The 24,351-nt window shown below is 33.1% G+C and overlaps 2 protein-coding genes across 4 annotated transcripts in view; one reads left to right on the forward strand and one right to left on the reverse strand.

The window, feature by feature from the left end:
* The first annotated feature begins 271 nt into the window (after window positions 1-271).
* LOC123686012 lies at window positions 272-10,357 on the forward strand. Its single transcript, XM_045625926.1, has 9 exons — window positions 272-535; window positions 591-654; window positions 767-829; window positions 3,669-3,785; window positions 3,847-3,933; window positions 4,293-4,634; window positions 9,409-9,635; window positions 9,717-9,928; window positions 10,256-10,357. The coding sequence occupies exons 1-9, from the start codon at window positions 505-507 to the stop codon at window positions 10,337-10,339; spliced, it is 1,227 nt and encodes a 408-aa protein (XP_045481882.1). The 5' UTR covers window positions 272-504; the 3' UTR covers window positions 10,340-10,357.
* An 815-nt stretch (window positions 10,358-11,172) lies between these two features.
* Window positions 11,173-24,351, reverse strand: part of LOC123686021 (adenylate cyclase type 10-like) — a 56,983-nt gene continuing 43,804 nt past the window's right edge. For all 3 annotated transcript variants that reach the window (XM_045625956.1, XM_045625945.1, XM_045625937.1), the window contains 5 exons: window positions 24,078-24,243; window positions 21,998-22,154; window positions 13,964-14,061; window positions 11,420-11,558; window positions 11,173-11,364 (listed from right to left, as the gene is read on the reverse strand). In XM_045625956.1, the coding sequence (XP_045481912.1) occupies window positions 11,221-11,364; window positions 11,420-11,558; window positions 13,964-14,061; window positions 21,998-22,154; window positions 24,078-24,243 (704 nt within the window). In that variant the 3' untranslated portion in view covers window positions 11,173-11,220. The remainder of the gene's footprint in view (window positions 11,365-11,419; window positions 11,559-13,963; window positions 14,062-21,997; window positions 22,155-24,077; window positions 24,244-24,351) is intronic.

The following is a 24,351-nucleotide window of genomic DNA, read 5'->3' on the forward strand; positions in this document are numbered from 1 at the left end:
TATCGAAAAAATAGTTAATATTTCTGTGGCAGCCGATCTGACCGAGTTACGATTCAAAGTTTAAGTATAGAACAAGCTTCAGACAAAATTTCAAGTTCATAGCGTCATAAAAATCATAAGAAATTCAATTAGAATATCTAGAAAAATTAGACAAAACCATTGACCAAAGTAGGGAGCTCATTCCTTGGAGACCACAGAACTGTATAGGCATAATATGTGACATCACGTCAGTGCTTTTCTTATTTTATCCTTTTTAGAACTCTCGTTTTTTGAGTTTTGATTCAAAAAGTTCCTAATGAGCTCAAAAGATCTTCGAACAAATTACAAATAAGCATCTAAAGAAATGACATTGAAGGGAATAATTATTGAAAAATTTTCATCGGTACCTATGCTGTGAACATTTTATCTATTCGAAATTTCGATTTGTTGCGTTATAATATGTTTTATATTGTCAGTTTGACATCTTGAAAATAAACATTTTGTTAAGTTGATTTATTCATAATTATGTGTGAAAATGAGAATCCAAAAGTAATAGGTGAGAGTGCAGAACTGGTAAGATATAGCAGAATTGTTTATTGAGTCTTTTTCAGTTGATGATGATTTCTTAGACCTCAGAAATGATCAAGGAAATACTTACAGAAGAAGACCATTGAGGTGAGGACCCGCAAAAAATGCAAATACCTACGTATTATCTATAATAGAAATAGGTTTATGTATTCTTAGCATTGATTTAATGCAATGCAATAGTCATCTTTTTTATTTGTAGTTCTCATTCAATAACAAGAGGTTCATCAGTAAATACTCAAGGAAATGTCAGTACTACGAAAGAGTAAGTATTTCTGTTCAATTTATTTCAATCATTATTATTTAAAATTATTATTGTGGACATTGGGGATAAATACTAAAATGAATATCTTCTTTTTTCGTATTTTCATCTGAGATTGTTTTAAATTGACTATTTTCGATTCATTGCTGACAAATTCGACGCCAAAACCAATGGACGGCTCTCATGTGCACAACAACAATGAATGAATTGTGCTAGAAAATTTTGTTTCCTCAATAGCTTCAGATTTAAGGTTGTTTCATTGCACCGTGAACTCATGGCCTATTGTACGCCCATCAGAGCTGTTCTGGCTTTAGTCGTCGTTGTCTAAAGCTTTCCCTCCAGTTCCAAAGTTCTGAAAGCATCTCAGATGGCTTCAAAGAGCTTACTTACGCACTTCTACAAGTCTCTTGTCCAAAGCATTCTCAAGATTCTCAAGAGGTGCTTCCTGAGGCGGCAATGCCCTGTAAGGAATCCAGTGAGAAGGTGTATTCTTGCTAAGATCCAGGTAGTTCTTAGATCTCGCAGTACCAAAGTAACTTCTTGAAATGATCAAACCCAGAAAGATTCCGTCAGAATGTTTCTCATAAGGTTTTTATTTCTTCTGAAATTTTTTCTTGTGAGTAGTGACTGGACTAAACAGGCCATGTTATTCTTGCCTTTTTTGTTGAATTTCCTTCGACACTCCAATATCATCTTAAAATCGATGATATAAGCTCAATATTTTGATTGAATCTTGATTATCAGAATGTATCGGTATATCACGGTATATGTGTCTTTTACTGTATTCATTCTTCGATTACAAGTATCTCTACTCGAAATACACTTGGATAGCGTCCTAACGATAGTGAGCATTTGATTCCAGCTCCGAATATTCCAGTCTCCAGTCGTGGTAGCAGAAGCATGCGTGTGCACCATTTGATGGTATTTTTTTTGATAGATGGTATTGTGGACCTACCCAATTTTATTTTTCACTTGGTATCGTAGGAAAGGTTTTCTCGATGCTAGTCCCCTGGATAGTCTTTGAATGGCCTCATGGGCTAACCTATCTCAAGCCGAGGAGGTGGGAGGTCTGTAATGATCTCCAATGCCCTAGTTGGGTACATTCTCATAGCTCCAGTAATACAAACACATACTAACCTTTGTCTTTCACCAAAGGCACTCCTCCTGCTGTTCTTACTTGTTTTGGTCTATCTCAAGATGAGGAGGTGGGAGATCTGTAATGATCTCCAATGCCCTAGTTGGGCACATTCTCATAGCTCCAGACATACTAACCTTTATCTTCCACCAAGGGCACCCCTCCTGCTGTTCTTACTTGTTTTGGCATGCTAACCTATTGCTCCATGAGTTATCATCAGTCTCACAATCATGTTTTGAGAAGGGCACTCCTCGTGTTGTTCTTACTTGCTTTAACATGCTAGTCTATTGCCCCATGAATTATTATCAGCCTTACAATCATGACGCACATTCATCGTATTATTTTTGAGTTATATCTCCTAGTCTTAACAGCCAAACTTCTACACGTTATCAAGGCCTTTGTTTGTTCCAAAGGTGCTTGCTATCTAGGGTTATTCCCAGATATTTGATTTCCACTCTGATGTGTCCATTCAAAGAGAGAGATTTCAGGCTGGAAGTTTCCTATTTAAAATCCATGCAATTCTTCAATAAGTTATTAGAATGATACCAATTCATTCGAACTTAAATTTAGGAATCAGAGACATAATACGAAAACGAATAGAATCATATCGTTGGGACATCTTATCTATTTAATTTCACTGAAATTTGGTGATCATATGAAGTTATCCGATTATTTAGCTATGTAGCTTTTACATGGTACTTGAAAATAATCAAGATTTTATGATCTAATAACTCAAAGAACCGGAAACGGAACTGTTATTTCAAAATCATTTAGTTATTTGCAAATAGATCCTTTTTGTTCTTTAGATGACCGAAATGTGTTTCCCACATCTCTATTATCATTTTACCATTTTCTTCTACAGTAAAGCCTAACATACTACTCGTTGTAGTTATTCAATCTTGATTAGCGGTGTCCTTTTGGCAGCTTTTCTAGCCGGGACTTCCGAAATTCTGCTTGTTTTGTTGTTTGTATGGTCTTTCATTCGATCCAATAGTTTTTTTTTATATTTCTTTAATACTTCTTCTTCAATTTTTTCTATCTTCAGATTGTTGAGATGAAACTCCTGTGGCATGCCTTATAATCTTATTCTGTCCATTCTGTAGGATCTTCTTCTTGGAGTTTTTCCCATTGTGCCATGTGCTTCCTGTATACGTGATGTTAGGAATTACCACTATCTTCATCATTATTTTTCTTTTTTGGGTTTTGTTTGAACTGTTCTTCCAGTGAGTCTGCACACATCTCGGCCTTTTCTTTATTGGCAACTGAATTCAGATCTCCATAAAAAATGCGTGGAATTTTAGTTTTATATTTCTTTCCGGTTATTGTTGATGCTATTCTTCGCAATGATAAGGTATCTTCTTTTTTTAGTTTTTTCTCTCATAAATGTTTTATGAATAGCTAGTTATCTGACTATTGTTTTGACTTCATTCGTCAGCTTATCTAGGACATTCTGGTCCTCCGGATGGAGTGTTCTTCTATACTTTCTCTTCAATTCAATTTATCCATAAAAAAATGATTACATTACTTGTAATTGATTGTATTCTATTAACAAGGGAAATTTGGGGCAATAACATTCAAAACTTTGATTAGAAGACTGAATTTGGTTGTGAAATGACGGTTCGAAGCTTCATGCGAAATTTCGATAAAAATTTACATTAAAAGACGGGTGCAGAAGCTCCTAACTTGGAAAATAAATTTTACTTCTAGAGTTCTCCCAGGATTGCAGAGATTCTTGAACACATATGGTCAGAAAAAGTCAAACTCTTTCGGTTACAAGAAGAGTAATCGCACCAATGCTCAACCTGTGGATTGCAGATTTCGCAGGTTTGGATTTATATTCATGATATATTTTTGGAGATTTCTTTTAACCCCCTTTTGTTTCTAGGAAGGTGGAAAAGAAAGTGATAAGTTCAAGGTCTACGTCTATTTTACAGGAAAATGAGAGAGAGGAACAAAAAAAAACGTCCGAAAGGTAATATTGTCTTTGTCATATCTTCAGATTGAATTTATTCACATACATTCTAGAAAAAAAGGAAATTTTCTCTGTTCATATTGAGAAATGAATTAAACCCTAAGGGCCAGTTGCACCATTTGCCTAAACATTGATTAAAATTTAAACATTGATTAATTTCTGATTTCTCTTGAGAAATCATAGAGTAATCAACGTTCAAATTTTTAATCAATGTTTAGGCAAATGGTGCAACTGGCTTAAGTTTCTGATTTCTTGCTGATGTTTTCCTGATTTTTATTCGGAATACCATTAAGTGACTTTTATTAATTATAATTATTTCTGCGAATATATATTCTTCGTATTTATATATACTTTTTTAGTCATATCTCCGAAGTTTCGTCGGTTCACAATCACTCATCAGAATCCGGAAAGACGAAGAACGGACAAAAAATACAACCAACACATTCCCAAATCAGTCTCAAAGATGAAAAATGTTCGAAAATTGCAAAAACTAAAAAACCCACTCGAATTATAAGTGAGTCGAAAAAAAAAGAAGATAAAGAATCGCCTGGTAAGAATAATTTACAAATCAACGATGTAATGAAAGAATGTAAAAAGGAATTCGAACAGCAAATGAAGAAAGCACAGACTGTTCTGAAAAAGGATATCCTCGATGGAGAAACTTTGGATCCAAACAAGTTCAGCACTAATAATAACAAAACGTGAGTAACATATAATATATACTCTTTTTGATTTAAATTTTTATAGTTTCAGTAGGGCAATAATCTTGATTATATAATAATGTAAGTGTCAGATTTCAATTGTGCATGATATTTGTGCTATATTAATGATAGATTGATTATGTCATAATCATTTATTACATCCCATGATGAGACAAATTTTCGTAAGTAATTGCACAAGTGCATCAAAATTACCGATAATTTTGCATGACAGCGTGTTGTCATAAAAACTGCATGAGTTCATTTTCATTTTTGGAGAAAGAGCCCTCCACCTTCGGTGTCGGGCTCTTTCTCCAAAAATGAAAATGACCGAATGCAGTTTTTCAAGGAAAACACGCTGGAATGCGAAATTATCCGGTCATTTTGATGCACGAGTGTGATTCGGGGGAATATTTCCCGAATAAACTGTTACATCACTTGCCAAACTGATGTAGAATGGAATTGCCATAGATTCGAACTGTGTAAGATGCATAGAAACTATGCATCTATGAACAGAACAATTATCGCAGTGCAGTTTCACTTCCTACAATGCAATTATCGTAAGTAATTGCACAAGTGCATCAAAATTACCGATAATTTTGCATGACAGCGTGTTGTCATAAAAACTGCATGAGTTCATTTTCAAAAATGAAAATGACCGAATGCAGTTTTTCAAAGAAAACACGCTGGAATGCGAAATTATCCAGTGATTTTGATGCACGAGTGTAATTCGGGGGAATATTTCCCGAATAAACTGTTACATTAGTCCGGTCAATTTAGACCAAAAAATGAGAGTGAAGTTACATAAAGTCCCAACAAGCTGAATTTCTGTGAAATTGTTTAAAATATAATTATAAACGATGTCTAGTAGTTCCCCATCATTCCCCTGTGAGGAAAAAATTTAATTCAAGGTCAAAGGTCAAAAAAATGAGTTTTTCGCGATTTTCAGCAAAACGGTAAGTTTTATCATAAAAGTACCTCAGACAAAAATTGTAGATCATAAAATTATCTATAAAAATGTATCAATACTTTTTTTCTTACGAGCCACCGTTTCTGAGATATAACGATTCAAAAAGTTATAAAAGTTGTTATCGTCATAATATGCACACATTTCCACGCCACCTATAAGGTAGTGTACTTAGCGCTTTTTTTTTAACGTGGTTTCCCCAGTAGGCCTTCTCCACGGGTCAGTTGTGATCCTGTTTAATGTAAAACTATTGCAAAATAACGGAAATTTTCAAAGATTGGGAAAGATAAAAGCGATGTAAATGAAAAAAAAGTGTTGAAGTTTATTCATTTTATTCGTAAGTTATTATTTATTATTATTATTATTTTTACACGCAATAACTGGCTGTGATACGACATCTGCATTTTACAGGAGGGGTAAAACAGCAGTTTTCAAAATGTTTGAAAAACAAGATTTAATTCAATGTGCTGAAGTTTTCAAAAAGAGTAATTCAACTCAACAAGAAGTTATTACCAACGGCATCCGCTTTCTTCTTTCTATGTACGGAGCTCCTAAAAAAACTACCTGTTTAGATAAGCATCGATATGCATGTTTCGTTAAAAATACTAAAAATAAAAAACAAGTTCAATTAGCTTGTCTTCCTCCAACATCTTTTTCGAGTATATTATCAAGTTCAAGTGTGGCTTGGTTATCAGCTAGACCCTACAAACTGGGGTTGGAAGTTGGTCAACAATATATTAGAGCCAGTTCAAACTTTACTTCCACCTGCGCCGGAAAAACTGCTGAACACAATTTTTTGCAACTGCAAAAAGGGATGCAGTGCTAAATGTGGTTGCAAAAAAGTCGGACTGTCTTGTTCTTTGGCATGCACAAATTGTCAAGGCCGGTCGTGCTCTAATATTGAATCACAAACAATGGAGGATTCGTTTGACTCCGACGAAGTATCATGCGATACATCGCTATTGACGCAATTTACTTGCATCCAAAATGAAGATGAAGAAGAAGCAGGAGAAGAACAAGAAGAAGAACAAGAATTTGAATAAGACGAATAAACTTCAACACTTTTTTTTCATTTACATCGCTTTTATCTTTCCCAATCTTTGAAAATTTCCGTTATTTTGCAATAGTTTTACATTAAACAGGATCACAACTGACCCGTGGAGAAGGCCTACTGGGGAAACCACGTTAAAAAAAACGCGCTAAGTACACTACCTCATAGGTGGAAACGTGTGCATATTATGACGATAAAAACTTTTATAACTTTTTGAATCGTTATATCTCAGAAACGGTGGCTCGCAAGAAAAAAAGTATTGATACATTTTTTATAGACAATTTTATTATCTACAATTTTTGTCTGGGGTACTTTTATGATAAAACTTACCGTTTTGCTGAAAATCGCAAAAAACTTATTTTTTTGACCTTTGACCTAGAATTAAATTTTTTCCTTACAGGGGAATGATGGGGAACTTCTAGACATTGTTTATAATTATGTTTTGAAGAACTTCACAGAAATTCAGCTTGTTGGGACTTTATGTAACTTCGAATGTCTAAATTGACCGGACTACATTACTTGTCAAACTGATGTAGAATGGAATTGCCATAGATTCGAACTGTGTAAGATGCATAGAAACTATGCATCTATGAACAGAACAATTATCGCAGTGCAGTTTCGCTTCCTACAATGCAATTATCGCTGTAATTTTCGATAATTGTTCTCCATATACATAGAATTTTTGACAGGAGGGAAATATTCGCTGTAATTTTCGATAATTGTTCTCCACATACATAGAATTTTTGACAGGAGGGAAATATTCATTCATATGGTACTGGATCCAATCAAATTTTTACTATACTCGCAGGTTATGCAGTATGCACGCATATTCCATTGAACAAACATGAGTTGTATACAATATTGGCGAAGATACGTCTTGACAGAGTAAATATCTAATGCGGGGAAGAAATATACAAAATTAGTTAGTTACAAGTAGGCGTGTTTCAAATGATTCGGTCTAGATCAACTAAATTAGTATTTTGTATGAAATGATAATGATGTTTCCATATTTTAATCTTGCGATTTTTTAACACTTAATCATAATCATAATTCGATCATGTTGATACGGTTGTATTCAAGAAAATGATGCCAGAATGAGACTAAAATTTCGAATAGTAATCAGCCTAAGCAAAAAAACGAAATAAAAATGCATCATGGAAAAATATTCTGAAAATTATAAATGAAATGAATACATTAAAATCAACTTATCAGAGTAGACGTTCAATCACATGTCCCCCTTGAGCCTCAAAATAACCGCTGGTGTAACCGAGTTGCTTTAACAGATACTCTTATTCTCAATTTTTCCGATTTTTTAGGCTCCTCGTGTGAATTTTTTCAGCAATTTTTTCACCATAAAATGTGAAGTGGATTTAAATCCGGTAACCTTGCTGGCCAGAATATTAGCCTGGCCTGGTGTTACGACTCGTATCGAATACAGCTAGGAAACGTACAGTTTTTTGATTTATGAATAGCAATAGGAGCTCGCGAATTGGCGCATAGGGCGGCATAGGGCATTTTGAGTATTGGTGGATTCTATACGACACTTATGAAAGAAACAATGTCACTGTGTAAGTGCAAGTATCTAGGATACGGAAACGAAAATACGAGAGATCAAAGAACAAGCATGGAAGATCCTATATGATATATTTTGAATTCGCCCTAAAAAAAATTAATTGAACCATCCTTGAAGTTTTCACAGATAACATTTTAAAATGGGTATAATCCAAAAATCTATCGCACAAATTAATGATTTCCTTATCCACAGCAAAATATTTTGCTGAGATGATATCATGAAATAGAATTAATATACATTTTTACGATTGTAAAGTATACAATACTTTTTACATTTATAGTTTCGGCGATGAGAATTTTTGAAATTTCTTCTCGGATTCTTGAACCAATGCTGCAGACTTCAAATCTCGCCGCTGAATTGCAATTAAAAATCATTGAAATTCCATTTTTTTTCTTAACGAGTCGATATATTCTGCGTTGAAAGAGGATTTAATAAAATATAGACTTATTTGAATTCCACTCGGTTCAGATGAAAATAGTTTCTGAACTGTTCACCAAAAGTTTTTTGCAACTGAAATTCCATTAGTATTCCTTTTTTTTGTGAGTTGCTCACTCTTTGGATTTTTTACTTACCTGGCGCCCATCGAACATCTCTTTCTAGCTAATAGGGATCCACTTCCATCTTCACTGCTTAGCCGGCAAATACCCACCTGTCTCGACTGGACTATTGACCTGAACCTGTGACCTCAGTTGGAATGTAGAGATTTTGGCGCCCAACGTGGGGCCATTCATTTGAGAGAAGCTAGTAGATCAATACTCAATTTTGGAGATTTCGAAATTTTTTTGAAATTATCTTTTTTCTATTTGATTTGTTGAGATGCTTGTTCCAGCACAGTCATACGGCAATTTATTAGATGTGTTGTTTTTACCCGATGTTTTGGTACAAAAAATTTTATGTAACTTTTAACCGAAAAATCTTTTGTAGATATTTAAATCGAGTCATATCAAATCAAAAATTACTATATAAATTGAAACAAATAGCTTCATTTTTCTTCACCTAACCTAAAAATCTTGCACTTTTGTAGATATTTAAATGAAGTCAAATCAATTATTACATAAATTGAAACGAATAGCTTCAAATTTTTTCACCAATAAAATTGCACAACGAATGTATTTATACGCAGATTCAGTCTTTACAAAATCAAATTAATTTTATTGTATCTCAAACCATCTTATCAATGTTCCAGAAAATTTCAGTTAGAAGACCCGAGACTGCCAGCTTCTTATGGATATTATTTATTACCTACATTCAAGAAAAGCTGGACCATTCCATCGTTGCCTTTGCTCAAAAGACAATTTCCATGGGCAAAGCATTATAATGCATTATGTGCTAAAGTAGATCGGAAAACATACGAGTTTGATACTGAAGAATCCGTGTCAGATTCTGAGGATAACGTATCTGCATATTCTACAAGTGAGTATTTCAACTCAACATCGAACCTTAGGGTGCATAGATGGAAGTAATGTTAAAATATTTCTAATTTTTCTATTTCAGTTTCTACAAGTAACTTCATGAATCTTATTTTTTGCTTAGGATGTATTTGTGGAATCTTCCTCATTGGAGGTATTCTTACGGCCTCTGAAATTCAAGCTGATTATTTTAGGCCTATGGAATCTGAAATGGGAATGGTGGAGTTCATCTATGGTCAATTTACGTATATGATTCGTGTGATATTCAGTGTTTTCCACAGGATATTAACTCTTCCAGTAAGTGAATCTTCATTCAAACCTTTCGAAATCGATGCAAGGAAAACTCTTAACAAAATGTTCATTTAATTTCATATAGCGTGCTTTCTGGGAGTTCATTGAGAGATCTTTTGAAGGAAAAGTTGTTTAGGGAACAGATGCTTTGTTTCAAAAGAGTTCACTATTGTTATCATGTTGCTTCTCGTTTATTATTTCTTGTTTCTAAATTTTTTTGTATTTTCCTTGATTTTATTATTTGGGGTTGAGTTGAGTTGGTGCAGCTAGGCTTATGTATTATTTTCTCTTGAAAATGAAGGCCCTATTATCATTATTATTTTTATTTTTCAGGGTACGAAGTTGTTCAGATCGAGTGTGGAGCAGCCGGGACATTGGAGCTTTTTTAACAAATATTTGTATTTCATACCTCAATAGATCTCAATTAAATCGAAATCAGTTTTCATTATTCGAATTGATTATCAAATATGTCCTACGAAATATTTCCTAAGCATAGGGTTTTTACACAAACCAGTCACTACACCGATACGGGGAGAAAGAATTTTTGCTGAGGTTTTTATCTGTTCTTTTGTATCATACGTTGAAATGTATGATGCCTCGTTTATATTTCCTCTGCTAATACTCAAATTACATCTACACATGCTTTGTTGTTTGAATTTGATAATTTTTGTATTGCTCTATCTTGAAAGAATATATAAATATATCTTCCATTAAAATTGGAACTTTGTTTGAGTGGGTTATTAGGAGACTAATAATAAAATTTGATCAAGTATATAATAATTGAATAACAAATTAAAAGTAATTCTTATAATATTATTATAGTTAATAGAAATTGGATATAAAATGCCAAGCTTTCACCTCTGACTAATGAGATAGATTCTAGATGCGTGGAATCAATGAGTTCAATTATATTCCACTCATTATGATTTCTGCTTCACTGAACAGGAATTTCCAGTAAAATTATTCGTCTATTCCAAATATTGAATATTGAATACCGTAACAACAGATCCGTCTAGGTTGAAATTGAGTGTGAATACACAAAATAATATTTGCATTTTAGGAGAATCCTATCATAGAAGTCATTCTCTAGATGAACAAACCGACAATAATGTCATCCATATAATCATTAAGTATTAACCTATCTTCAAGAGTGCAATAGGCATGACTGAATGAGCACTGAAAAGCTCCTGGCTTCAAGTCGATGCTCGTACGTTCTTGTTATTATATTTATGACAAATAATTGAAGAGAATAATAGAAACTTTCGTAATTTAATATTAACAGTTAACAAGCAATGAATCTATACATATAAAGGAGTAGGTAAAGTAAAAAATCCAATATCATCAGTATTCATATCGAACTCCTGATAAAAAACTAAGTTGTTTTCTTCACAATGATCTTTCCAAAAATCCATTTTTTTCTTCGGTAACTCATTATTCCAAGCCTGTTGATATAGGAATTTATCATGAATAAAATTCGGAAAAAACTCAGAAACTCACTTTTCTAGTATGCTTGGTCCATTCTTCCATTAAAAGTATTCCACATTTTTTAGATGCTGCATAACTTTTATCCAGGTACTTTTGAGCCAACTTTTCTTGATTTCTTATACGATAATAATATGCTTTCAGTCCATACAATCTAAAATCAACTGAAATTGAGTATATAATTAACGGCTCTGCAATTATTCTTCTAAGTATTTGAAAATTTTTTAAAGACAGAATAATTTTTATGCAAATATTTTGAGTGCTTTAGTTTTATTTGTCTGCAACCACTATTGTACAGAAAATTACGCTACTAATGAAATCTCTTTTATAAATAAAAATATTATTTCACAGTATGTTAGACGAAATTTCACCAAGTTTCTGAATGTAATGTCATAGGTGTTTCTCACTGTTTTTCTCCTTCCTGGATTCTTTTGTGGGTTAATTATTCAGTTTGATAATTGTTGAGTTGTCTTATATGCACTTGGGATGTTCGGTAACTTTGAGACGTTGTGTGGCATACAAGCACTAAGCTTAGGTTACATAGGGTCTCAAGATCAAATACCTTTATAATTGTATATATATATACAGGGTGTTCTGATTTGTTTCCGACAAACTGAAACGGGTGATAGATCACATCATTTTAAGCAAAAAAGTTCCTATGAACATGGGTCCGGAAATGCTTCGTTTACGAGATACAGGGTGTTAAAGTTGAAAAAAGAATTCGCGTTTTCTTAAATATCTTTCGACTGATTCCAAATAATTGCATGAAAGTTGGTACATAGGGTTTTTTGAGGTGAGAAATTCAAATTTGTGGTCGATTTGGTTGTATTTTCTAGAGGGCGCCACTGGCAATCATTTCGTCTCCTTTAAACCGTAGCAACTTTTCTGTGCTACCCTGTACGTCATTCTAGACTAAAAAAATCGATTCCCCTGACTTTTCTAGTTGAAAAAGGTAAAACTCATTTAAGTTGCTAGGGGCAACCGTTTCAGAGAAAAACGCATTTAAAGCCAAATCCATATTTTTGTAATCTCTAAAACATGTAGAAACAAATTTGTAATAATTTTAAATTAAATATTTTTTAGAAGTAACAATCTAGAACAAAACAAAATAACATAATAATTTTTAAAGAAGGTGTTCGAAATGTCCACCGTTCTGATGAATGCACAAATGACATCTTCGAATGATTGATTGTTTTACATTCAACAATTGTTGCGGCAATAGATTTAAAATGGCTATACACAATGACAGATTTAAAGTGTGTTAGGTTCAGATGTCATTAATTATAATTATAGTTAACTAAGTTAATAGCTTATCAACAAATACAGGAAAATGGTATTGGTTACCACAGGCCCGAACGAAGCATACAAAGAAGAAATCATCTACAGAGAAATAGGATTTTACAGACTTTCGAAGAAAATAAAAACTCAGTATTCGTAAAGCATCCCAACAACGCAATATTTCAGGAAACAGAATATTCAGAACACTTAAAAACAACAATTACATAGCATACCACTTCTACTTATTAGTGGGCAATAGAAAATCCGCATGCATTTCGCCTTAAAAATTTTCAAAATGAATTTAAATTTAATATTTGAATAGGAATAATTTCATGAAAGGATTTCGAAGCAGTCAAAACATATTAAAGAAAACGCGAATTATTTTTTCAACTGTATCTCGGAAACGAAGCATTTCCGGACCCATGTTCATAGGAACTTTTTTGCTTAAAATGATGTGATCTATCACCCATTTCAGTTTGTCGGAAACAAATCAGAACACCCTGTATATATGTATTTCCGAATAAATATTATTATTATTATTCCACCCAGATGTGAGACCTACTTGAAACCTGAAATGTCTTACATTGATTTACAACAACCCCTAGCTTCAATACGAAGAAAACCTCAACCGATACCGGCGATCTCTCAATATGCGAACGCGAACGCGAGTTTTTTATTACTCAAGGCAGTATCTACATCTGGTAATTTCTTGCATCGGGGATGCGACCCAATATGGGCATGGGCTAACAGAAAGGTGATATGCATTTAGTTCATTGTTCGTGACCAGAGGCCAAACTAAACAACCGGCGATGTTTCGATTGATTGAATAAGTTGAACTAATCGATCAATGAAGCATTAGACAAGAGTCTAATTTTTCAAAATTCTTACGAACCCAGTGTTACAGTGTTATTATTATTGTATGGTGAAATTTGATTTCAGGGTTGTTTCTGAATATATTTATTGTTTGAAGATTTAAACTGTCATTTGATAGGCAACGTTTCGGGCAGTGCCCATTTTCAAGCTCTTTTATTTATATATACATATACACATTCTATTTTTGTTTCACCAACTCATTTTGTCGGACGTTATTGTGTTAATGAAGTGAACTTCATTTATTTCATTATTACATATCAAGTGATGGAATCCTAACATGTGATTAAGAAGAGATATATTTTTTAGCATTCGGACAAAAATTACCTAAGGTATGAAAGGTTATCATATTCGGATTGAACTCAGTGGGTTCAGTAAAATAAATATTATTTTATTTATTATAATACTCACTTCGCTTTGTGAACTTCCATGAACTTGGTCTCAAAATCTATGAACTTCATAAGCTGAACTATCACATCGTGATATTTTCTCGCTTCTTTTAGATTACTCTGAAAAGGAATTCATCAGATAAATATCTTCATTTCATCAAAATAGGTACTCATTTTGAATCATTCTTCACTTGCCTCACTTAGGCATTCTTTAATATATCCCTATCGAAGGAATCATTCTTCTGAAAAATTAAGTTAGACTCCCGAAGTGTATAATACCATTGTATAAGAATAATCTCCATACTTTTATACAATGATTTAGTTAAATAATATAGATTTAAAACCTTCGCATTCGCCATTTTGTCGCCTTTTCTAAACGATTAGTGTAATTCCTATATTTTGTGTCGAGAATGGCTTGAAACGACAAGGTTCAACTCACTGAAGACGAATTCGATGCGAAATTTAAAAAAATCGAGCTTCATCAAAAATCTCATCTTATTCAACTCATTCATTCATTCAGGCGAATGAAGTCATATGAGTAGGCACGATCCGAGTTGCTCCGCGGTTTGAAAGATTGTTTACATTCATCTAGAGAAGTTTTTCGAGTTGAAATATATATCGAACATATTATGGCTAATACCAGAAATAAGCCAGATCTGCAATGTATTGTGAAAGACACAATTAATGAATTGTTTTCAAATAAAGAATTCGTAGACAGAATAACTAAGTCGATAACAATGAAGGTGGGGCAAAAACTGGAACAGATGGAGAAAAAAATAACAACATTGAATGAAATATTGAAATCTCAGGAGCGTATTATTATGGATTTGCAACAGGTTGAAAGAGATAATTCTGAAAAAATTAAGAAAATGGAAATATTCAATGATCGTTTACAACAAGATCGAAGAAGAAATAATATTTGTATACACGGAGTCTCTGAAGAATTTGATGACTTGAAAAATGGTGTTATTCAATTGATCAAGTCCAACCTACAGATTGATTTGACTGCTGAGGAAATGTTATCGTGTTTCAGAGTTGGAATATCATCCGGGGTCAACTCGAAACCAAAAACTATAATCATTAAACTTGCGAAAAATGATATGAAAATAAAACTTATGAAAAACAGTTACAAGCTGAAGGGATCGAAGATGTTCATTACAGAAGATCTAACCATGTATAGAAGAAAATTACTTATGGAAGCAAAGGAAATGTTGGGATTCAAGAACGTCTGGACTTCAAATGGTAGTGTTTTTACCAAACTCAAGGGAAAATATATAAGTATAAATGCATCTACTGATATTGCAATTTTGTCACAAGGGTGATATGTTTTATATTTTTGAGTGCAATGGTATGGAATATTGTTCTTTTTGTGTTTATTCTGTAGTAAATACTTAATCTAGATGTTTGTTTGTTTCAATAGCATTAAAAAGTTTCAAGGAGCAACTACCTATAATCGTTCTTCATTGAATAACTAATTATATTATTTTGTTGTTACTATTGATTATTGTTGATAACTATGGAATTTTTTGATGACTTTGAGGATGATGTAAGGAGGGGGGCAGGTGTATGCGGGAGTCTAAGTGAGAGTATCTTGAATATAAGGGGTAGGAAACTTTGTAATATTTTACATATGAATATCAGAAGTTTGAAAAAGAACTTTAATGAATTTTTACTATACATCGAATCAGCGGATGTAAACGATTTGGATATAATTGTTCTCACGGAAACGTGGCAGATTGAGGACGTTCTTGACTTCAGTTTGCCCAACTTTGATATTTTATATAATGAGTCTCATTTCAATCAAAATGACGGGGTTGTTGTGTATGTGAGAAAATCGATCGATTATTCGAGTATCATATACCAATTTACTAATACCAGACTTCTGGAGGTAGAATTTTCGTTGAATGAAATGTCTTACAGCCTTATTGCATGCTATAGGCCACCTTCTTTAGATTTGAATGGTTATATGATGGAACTTGAACATTACCTGATGTCACTTAGAAAATTTGATATCAATATTTTTATGGGCGACATAAATATAAACTTGCTAAATTCTTCTGATATTGGAGTCAATAAATACGTTAATTTAATGCAGGGGCTGGGTTTTTTTCTTATGTGGATAGGCCTACTAGAGTAACTGCGAATTCTTCTTCTCTGATTGATCACATTTTCGTTAAAATTACTAACGAGGCAATAAGAAAGATTGATATAACAACGAATGTCATAACTACCCACTTAACTGATCATTATACATTGTCATTATCATTTTCGAATAGGGATCCAATAGTAAAAGCTAATTTTGTTAAAGCAAAGACCAGAACTAGTTTAAATAAACGTGAATTGAAAAAAGTTCTTGAGAAAATAGATTGGTCGGATATTTTCAATTCGGATAATTGTAATTATGCATTTGACATTTTTATCCGAAAGATCTCTGCTAGTATCGAAGAATGCTCAAAGGTTCAAAGAATATTTCAGAAAGTTCATACTAAGTTGAAACCGTGGATGACACAGGGACTAATAAATTCCATAAGACATAGAGATAGGTTGAAAGAAAGATATTTGAAGAAGGTAACTGCTGAGTCATGGACAGAGTATACCAAATATCGTAATTTTTTGAACAGTCTTATAAAAGTTACAAAAAATAAATTTTATGAGGATAAATTAAACAAGCGGACAATAATTATAGGAAAATTTGGCAACAGATAAATGAGGTAACGAATACGGCGCTCGGGAGGGTTGAGAGTAATAAATACCGAGTTATTGATGAGAGGGGAGAAAATATAAATAGTGATGAAGAAAAAGCAGAATACTTCAATAAATTCTTTGCTAAGGTTGGCGAAACTATGGCTAATAAAATAAATACAACAAATATGTCTGAGATTCCCCTCAGGAACTCAAGGGTTCGTGGTTCACTGTTTCTTTATCCTGTACAGTGTAATGAATTGATAGAAATTATTTCAACATTGAAGAATAAGGCTGCTACAGGTATTGATGGTATATCAGTTGAAATTATAAAAGAATTTCATCAGTTTTTCTTGGCCCCCCTATGCCACATAGTGAATATGTGTTTCATGAACGGATGTGTCCCGGATTCTGTCAAGCAATCTGTAACCGTACCAGTATTCAAGAGTGGTGATAGAAGACTTGTAACTAACTATAGGCCTATTTCTATCATTGGTAATTTCGCAAAGATATTCGAGAAATGTGTAAAAAAAAGATTAGTAAACTATCTGGAGAAAAGTGGGATTTTATCGCAGGGTCAATTCCGGTTCAGGGAAAATCGATCTACCGAAGATGCAGTGAATAATCTGGTTGGTACTATCTTGGAAAATTGCGATAAAAATAAAAAATGTTTGTCTGTATATTAAGACCTTGCGAAAGCATTTGATACGGTTAACCACGCCAGATTGTTACGAAAAATGGAACAAATGGGTATTAGGGGAGTAGGTCTTAGACTGTTCACGGACTATCTAACGGGTCGAAATCAAACAGTCCGAATCGGAGAGCACCATAGTGGATCGATTCCTATAACCATGGGGGTTCCACAAGGAACGGTACTTGGGCCCATCTTGTTTTTGATTTATATCAATGATGTTTTCGATATTCTGGATATGGATGCATTGATTATATCTTATGCAGACGACACTGTTATGCTTTTCGCGGAGGATGATTGGAATCTTGTTTATAAGAAAGCCGAGGATTGTTTAAAGAAAATTTCGTGTTGGCTAAGATGCAATCTTTTGAGTTTGAGCACACAAAAAACAAAATTTATGACCCACTCCTCAACAATCAAAGACCAACCAGAAAAAGAGACAATTAGGATACATGAATTTAAGTGTATGTCGGGCTCACTCTGCCACTGCCCAGTCATAAAGAAAACAGCATCAATTAAGTATTTGGGAGTTATGTTTGATCAGTTTACACGCTGGGATGTGCATATTGGGTATCTGGTTGAAAGGCTAAGAAAACTAGTTTATAAATTCTACCAACTAAGAGCTATATTAGATAGAAAACTACTAAAAACTGTTTACGTTGCACTGGCAGAGTCCATACTTAGTTATTGTATCACAGCATGGGGAGGTCTTGCCAAAGCCCATCTCACCATTTTGGAGATGGCCCAAAAAACCCTCATAAAGATAATTTTGAAAAAAGAAAGAAGATTTCCTACAGATGCCCTTTACAAGGAATCCGGTTTGCGCGAGGTGCGGATGATATATATTTATCGCTGTTTTATGAGATTGTTGAAGTCGCCATCTTTAGAATATCATACCCATCAGGTTTTTACTCGCTCTAGGGTAAACATGCCTCTAGTAGTTCCATTGTATAGAAAAACGCATACACAACATTACATTTCGTATCTAGGACCAAAATTCATCAATATATTGCCTACTTCATTGAGAGATGTAAGTACCTACTAAAAGAAAAGTTGAGAGATTAAAATTATTTTTAGTGGAGAATATCGCAGTTTTTATGGATTTGTTTTAGATTAATTTCCGACATCCCCTGCATCACCTGCTTCTTGATTTCTCATTCCGATTTTTGTATGTTTTCACTATTTTATGAATTTAATTTTTTTTTCTCGCAATAAATGATGTAACAAATGATGTAATAATGGTCTAAAGGATAAATATATATTATTATTATTATTATTGAACTTGCCTAGTGTAATTTTTTTTGTGAGTTCATATTATTAGGTACACTTGGACGAAGTTACACAACACAAGCTTGGCTTAGGTGTCTCGTCCAAATATTGAACTTTGTTTGTATATTTACTTTCCTGAATAAATTGATTGATTGATTGATTGATTCATGTCTCTAGAACTAGAGAACATCAAGAAGAAATTTTCCAATATTTCTGGCACAACAGTTCTTACAGATTTGGGATTTTTCTGGTACCTACATAAAAAAAAATAATTTTATTTTTGCATTCAGTGTTGACTGGGTCATCAGAACCATAGAAAATTCTAGCAGAATATCGAAGAAAAGCAAATATTTCAGTGACAATAGATTGTTGATATAGATGTAGATATAAAATTATAATAATGATCCTAGCTTGGCCCCGTTTCTGTCGGCTTACCGCGTTTGGACAACGACCGTTTTTGCTTGACGTTGTCGTAAATGATCCATTTTTCATCATCAACCACCAACTGCTTCAAAAATGGGTCTATTTTGTTGCGCTTCAGCAGCGATTTGCAGATGGAAATTCAGTTTTATTGCGTTAACTCGTTTAGTACCCATACATCGAGCTTCTTCTGGTGACTAGCCTTATGCAAATAGTTCCAAACGGTTTTTTTGCAATCTTTAGCATTTGGACAATCGAAAAATTATTTTATCGACATTTTCGACAATTGGCCTTCCAGTGCGTAGTGCATCTTTGACATAAAAATTACCGAAACGGAATCGACAAAACCAAAATTGTGCATGATTTACTGTTACAGTATCAAGACCATAAACAATATTCATATTTTCAGCCGAGTGGGTTGCATTTTCGCCTCTATCGAATAAAAACTGTAAAATATAGCGTATTTTCTTTTTGCTAGTGTCCATCTTTGACGCGCACTCAAACTAAACTGAGCCAACTGTTCTCTTGTATCATACGTTGAAATGTATGATGCCCCGTTACATTTCCTCTGCTGATACTGAGATTCATCGACACATATGCTTGATTGTTTGAAATTAATATTTTGCATTGCTCTTTCTCAAAAGAATATATATCGGGTGTCCCAAGGTGAGTGGCCTATAAGATTATTATAGAAACTATTGATGGTGAAGATTTCAAATTTTGTGGATAGATATTTGGCCATGTAAGGTACATTTTTAAAATAATTTCACATTTCCAGTGTTGCCGGATGTACAACAATTAGGCAACAACTTTGTTATTTTAAATGGGACATCCGGTATTTCTATTTTTTTATGATACTCCATAAAATATTAAATCTATTCACTCTTACTTTTCCATCCCTATCTTTAATGGTTTTTGAGTTATTAATTATTTTTCGAAATTTTAGATCAAATTGGCGTATTACGAAAATGACTCTAGTTCGCTCAATATTTGAGATTTAAGTCTGAAATTTTGCAAGTCGTTAGATATTGATTTGATCTGTGTAACTGCTTTTGAATTATGGTTGTCAATAATACAGGACGGACCGAAAAAAATCATCATTTGCCAAGTTCCAAAATTGTAAAAAAGTCTATTTTTTCAAATTAGACACCTAGTTTATTTTTCAATTTTTGGAATCAGGACAACACACTCTACAATTTTTCTATTCACGTCCCTATACCTATCTCAACTGGATTCCGAGTTATATGCGTTTATTAGATTTCACATTGATTCAATAAGCGTTAATTTCTTTTGTATTGTTATTTTCTCTATGTCGTTCATAGATCGATATATCAATGAATCAGTTCAATCCATAAATGTCAAAATAAACAATTATTGCCTAACAGGTGTTTTGTTCCGAGGTTTTTCTATAAATAATGGCTCAAGAAAGATATACACATATAACGCTTATAACTCGGAATCCAGTGGAGATAGGTATAGGGACGTGAATAGAAAAATTGTAGAGTGTGTTGTACTGATTCCAAAAATTGAAAAATAAACTAGGTGTCTAATTTGAAAAAATAGACTTTTTTACAATTTTGTAACTTGGCAAATGATGATTTTTTTTGGTCCGTCCTGTATTATTGACAACCATAATTCAAAAGCAGTGACACAGATCAGATCAATATCTAACGACTTGCAAAATTTCAGACTTGAATCTCAAATATTGAGCGAACTAGAGTCATTTTCGTAATACGCCAATTTGATCTGAAATTTCTAAAAATAATTAATAACTCAAAAACCGTTAAAGATAGGGAAGAAAAGTAAGAGTGAATAGATTAAATATTTTATGGAGTATCATAAAAAAAATAGAAATACCGGATGTCCCATTCAAAATAACAAAGTTGTTGCCAAATTGTCATACATCCGGCAACACCGGAAATGTGAAATTATTTTAAAAATGTACCTTACATGGCCAAATATCTATCCACAAAATTTGAAATCTTTACCATCAATAGTTTCCATAATAATCTAATAGGCCACTCACCTTGGGACACCCGATATATACAGAACTTCCAGGAAAATTTTTGTATTACGAAATCTCATCTTTCTAAAGCCATCTAGTGGAACCTGATCGGAATTATATAACTCAAGATATAAAAAACTAAAGCCATTTATTGAAAAATGATACTGCACCTAATGTGCAACATGCTTGAATGGTTATTAGTCATGATAAAGCGCGTCAAATTTATTTCTCATTGAACCATTTGTTTTTGTATTCCGTATAAAAATATTCAAAAATAAAAACGAATTTATTTTCTATTTTTTTTCAACCATTCGTATGATTGACATTGCGATTATAACATTTCACCATAGACTTGAAATTGATACCACTGCGAAAAGATGTATGGGTACATAATTATGAATTTTAGATAGTAGCGATTGTGCATATATCTTTGATTCCTTTATTTCTTCTTGTTTTTTCTCGTTAATTGATGTTTTTATCGACCATCTGAAGCTTGGAAAGAGTATAAAATTGTGCAATAATAATCATGGGAAAATTTCAAAATATTTAATTAAGTGAAATAAGCTATTGATTTAATATTGGTTTGATTCATTTGATTAAAAATTGATTTTTGATTTGTTATTCGTCTTGCTATTGAAATTGTTATGGTGTACCTTTAAAAATTATTAACTTCCAAACTGAAGGTAAAAAAATAAATTATTACACAAATGGATTCTACTAAAAAGTACCTAGGATGTTTTTGTTTCATGATAATAGCACCAATAAAGTAGAAGTTATGAGAACTTTTCATTTCACGCCATTTTACGATTTTCTCTTATAGATTGAAAACAGTTGAATTTATGAAGTTGTGGTTTTCACCGAATTAATTCTCTCAAAATTCGAGCCCGAAAATGTGGCATTTATTTTTGTCTAGCCCAAAGGGATTTTGAGATTTCCCCACTAGGTGACTAAATTCATTATAACGATAAAAACTAAATATACCTACTCACCCGATTCAACTTATGCACTAAAAGCAACAAGAATCCTTCTAGTATATATATCACAGAAAGTACCGTCCGTATGGTTATGGGTGCCAAATTATTGAGACAATATGTCACATAGTGAACAAATCTCGAAGCTCTTTCCCAATGCTCATTTCGAACACACCTGAAATTATAGAAAAAAGATCACAAAATTATAAAGGTTTTTCATGGGATTGTTTCGAATTGTGTTTTTTTGTTATAATAAACTTCTGTTTTCCTAAAAACTTTCGGTTCATTATGGCTCAACTAAATTTTCAAATATTATACTCCTTCCTATAAGAGAAGTGAATGATTTGTGAGTACTTTTTTTTTATGAGGGTCATCCTGAGTTTTCATATATGTATATTTATACTTGAAAATTATCCAAGCAAAAAGCTTAGAAGTAATGGCCTTCCGAACGTATAAGATATAGTCATAATGAAAAACATTACCCAAGAGTTCACGCTAGAGACAATGGAAGATGGCATATCGAACCACAACATAAAGCATCCACATGGTGAAACACTAACAGCGATAAAACAGTTGATAAAGACAAATAGATGGAAAATCTACAGAACTTCAAATACACAAGAAGATAAGAAAGAGCTGAATATACCTATATAGCCAAATGCTAAAAATTGCACTATGAGAACTGAAAACAGAAAGATGAAAGCAGAGGATTGAAAAGCTAACGCCATAGACCATTCTGTATGGAATATACAAAATTGTTCACAGCGTGAAAAAATGTAATTCCACCACTACATGGATCAAGTGGGATGGAATCCTCAAAGCTTGAAAAAGCTGAAGATTTAGCTGATATAATAAAAAGAGAAGCCAGAATTAACAACAGAAAAGGTTATGAAAATAGAGAATTAATGTTGAAACCACTGAATTGCGAAACCATTCCAAATGCAACAACATCAATAGAGATCAATAAAGTCATCAATGAATTGAAAATCAGTAACGCTCCAAGTAAGGAAAAAATAGGAAAATTTCATCTTACAGAAGATGTCAAGAACAATAAAAAGCAGCGCTAACCAATATAGCCAATGGAATGATGAGAACACATCAACAGAACACTACCCAAAAAGATGAGAAAACAGCAGAAATTATTGTGATCAATAAGCCAGGTAAAGATAGGAGATTCCTACAAAACAATTGCCAGTACTCGAAAAATTAGTTGAGAGAATCACTGCAAGAAGAACAAAGATTAAACAAAAGTGCTGAATCTGATGCTACGGATTCAGAAGAGATTATTCCACAGAACTGCTACTACTAAGGCTTACCGAACATGTTACTGAACAATTTCAGAACAAACCACAGAACTAGTGCTATAAGATGTTCAGAGAGCCTTCGATCGAGTCCTGCAAAATAAAAAAAAAACTACCGGGGAGATAGGAATTTCTACGTCAAAAGAGATGACGCAGTATCTACAAACAGACAGCTAGCAGCAGGAGTCCTTCAAGGTTCAATTCTGGGACATATATTCATACGTCATCCCAAAAAAGAAAATTGTTCACCCTATATGCAGATTACAGATACGGAAATAACAGTCAGAAATCGACTATAACAGACAGCATAATATGCAGAAGTCTGGAAGAAACACTAGAAGATATAAACGAATGTTTCATTGAAAGCAAAATTCAAATAAAAATAAAGTGAAAGAGCAAGGCTATTTCCTACAGAAAAGGGGACTAGAGATCAACTCAAATCTAAGAATAGATGGAGAAGAGATAAATCTTGAAATGTATATTATTAGGCAAATTCAAACTTTTTGAGATAGGAAACATATTGTCTCACATAATATCTAATATATCAACCAATATAAGTAGAAAAAAATCTTTTAATGTTTATTATATGGCAAATTCGCACTTTGTGCGAAATGCTATGCAAAATGAGGAAGGTTTTGACGTGAAGTCAGGATATTATGTGGTCTCCAAGGATGCAAGTGGCCCATGAATGACGAGCGTACCAACTCTCCCGACTTTACGTCTCTCTTAGTCTCTTAGTTTTTTTATGAATAATCTTCTGATTTCCTCAATTAAAAGAATTAAGTTACATTACATACCACAGCCACATCAAAACCGTCAGTCGTTTAGTTGCATCGTCATTTTTGAGGTCTATATTTTCGATAGCTTGTATTTCAAGGAAACTCAAACACTGCTGATATGGCACTATGCAATATCCAACTTCCATGTGGAATAGAAGCGATTGCGAATGAAACCAAACTTGCGCTGAAAAAACAAAATAATATATTCCGATTTTATTAGGAATTATTATTCGAAAGTATATTTTTTTCTGATTGACAGCAAATATTAATATTGGAGACACATATACATCAG

The sequence above is a fragment of the Harmonia axyridis genome, chromosome 1 (genome assembly GCF_914767665.1).
Source record: "Harmonia axyridis chromosome 1, icHarAxyr1.1, whole genome shotgun sequence".
Taxonomy (NCBI): Eukaryota; Metazoa; Arthropoda; class Insecta; order Coleoptera; family Coccinellidae; genus Harmonia; species Harmonia axyridis.

Bases quoted from the DNA above. Each gene is read 5' to 3' on its own strand.
- LOC123686012 (XM_045625926.1), top strand. From the start codon at position 505: ATGTGTGAAAATGAGAATCCAAAAGTAATAG. The intron at 655-766 runs GTGAGGACCCGC...TTTTATTTGTAG, and splicing joins TACAGAAGAAGACCATTGAG to TTCTCATTCAATAACAAGAG. The intron at 9,636-9,716 runs GTGAGTATTTCA...TTTCTATTTCAG, and splicing joins CGTATCTGCATATTCTACAA to TTTCTACAAGTAACTTCATG.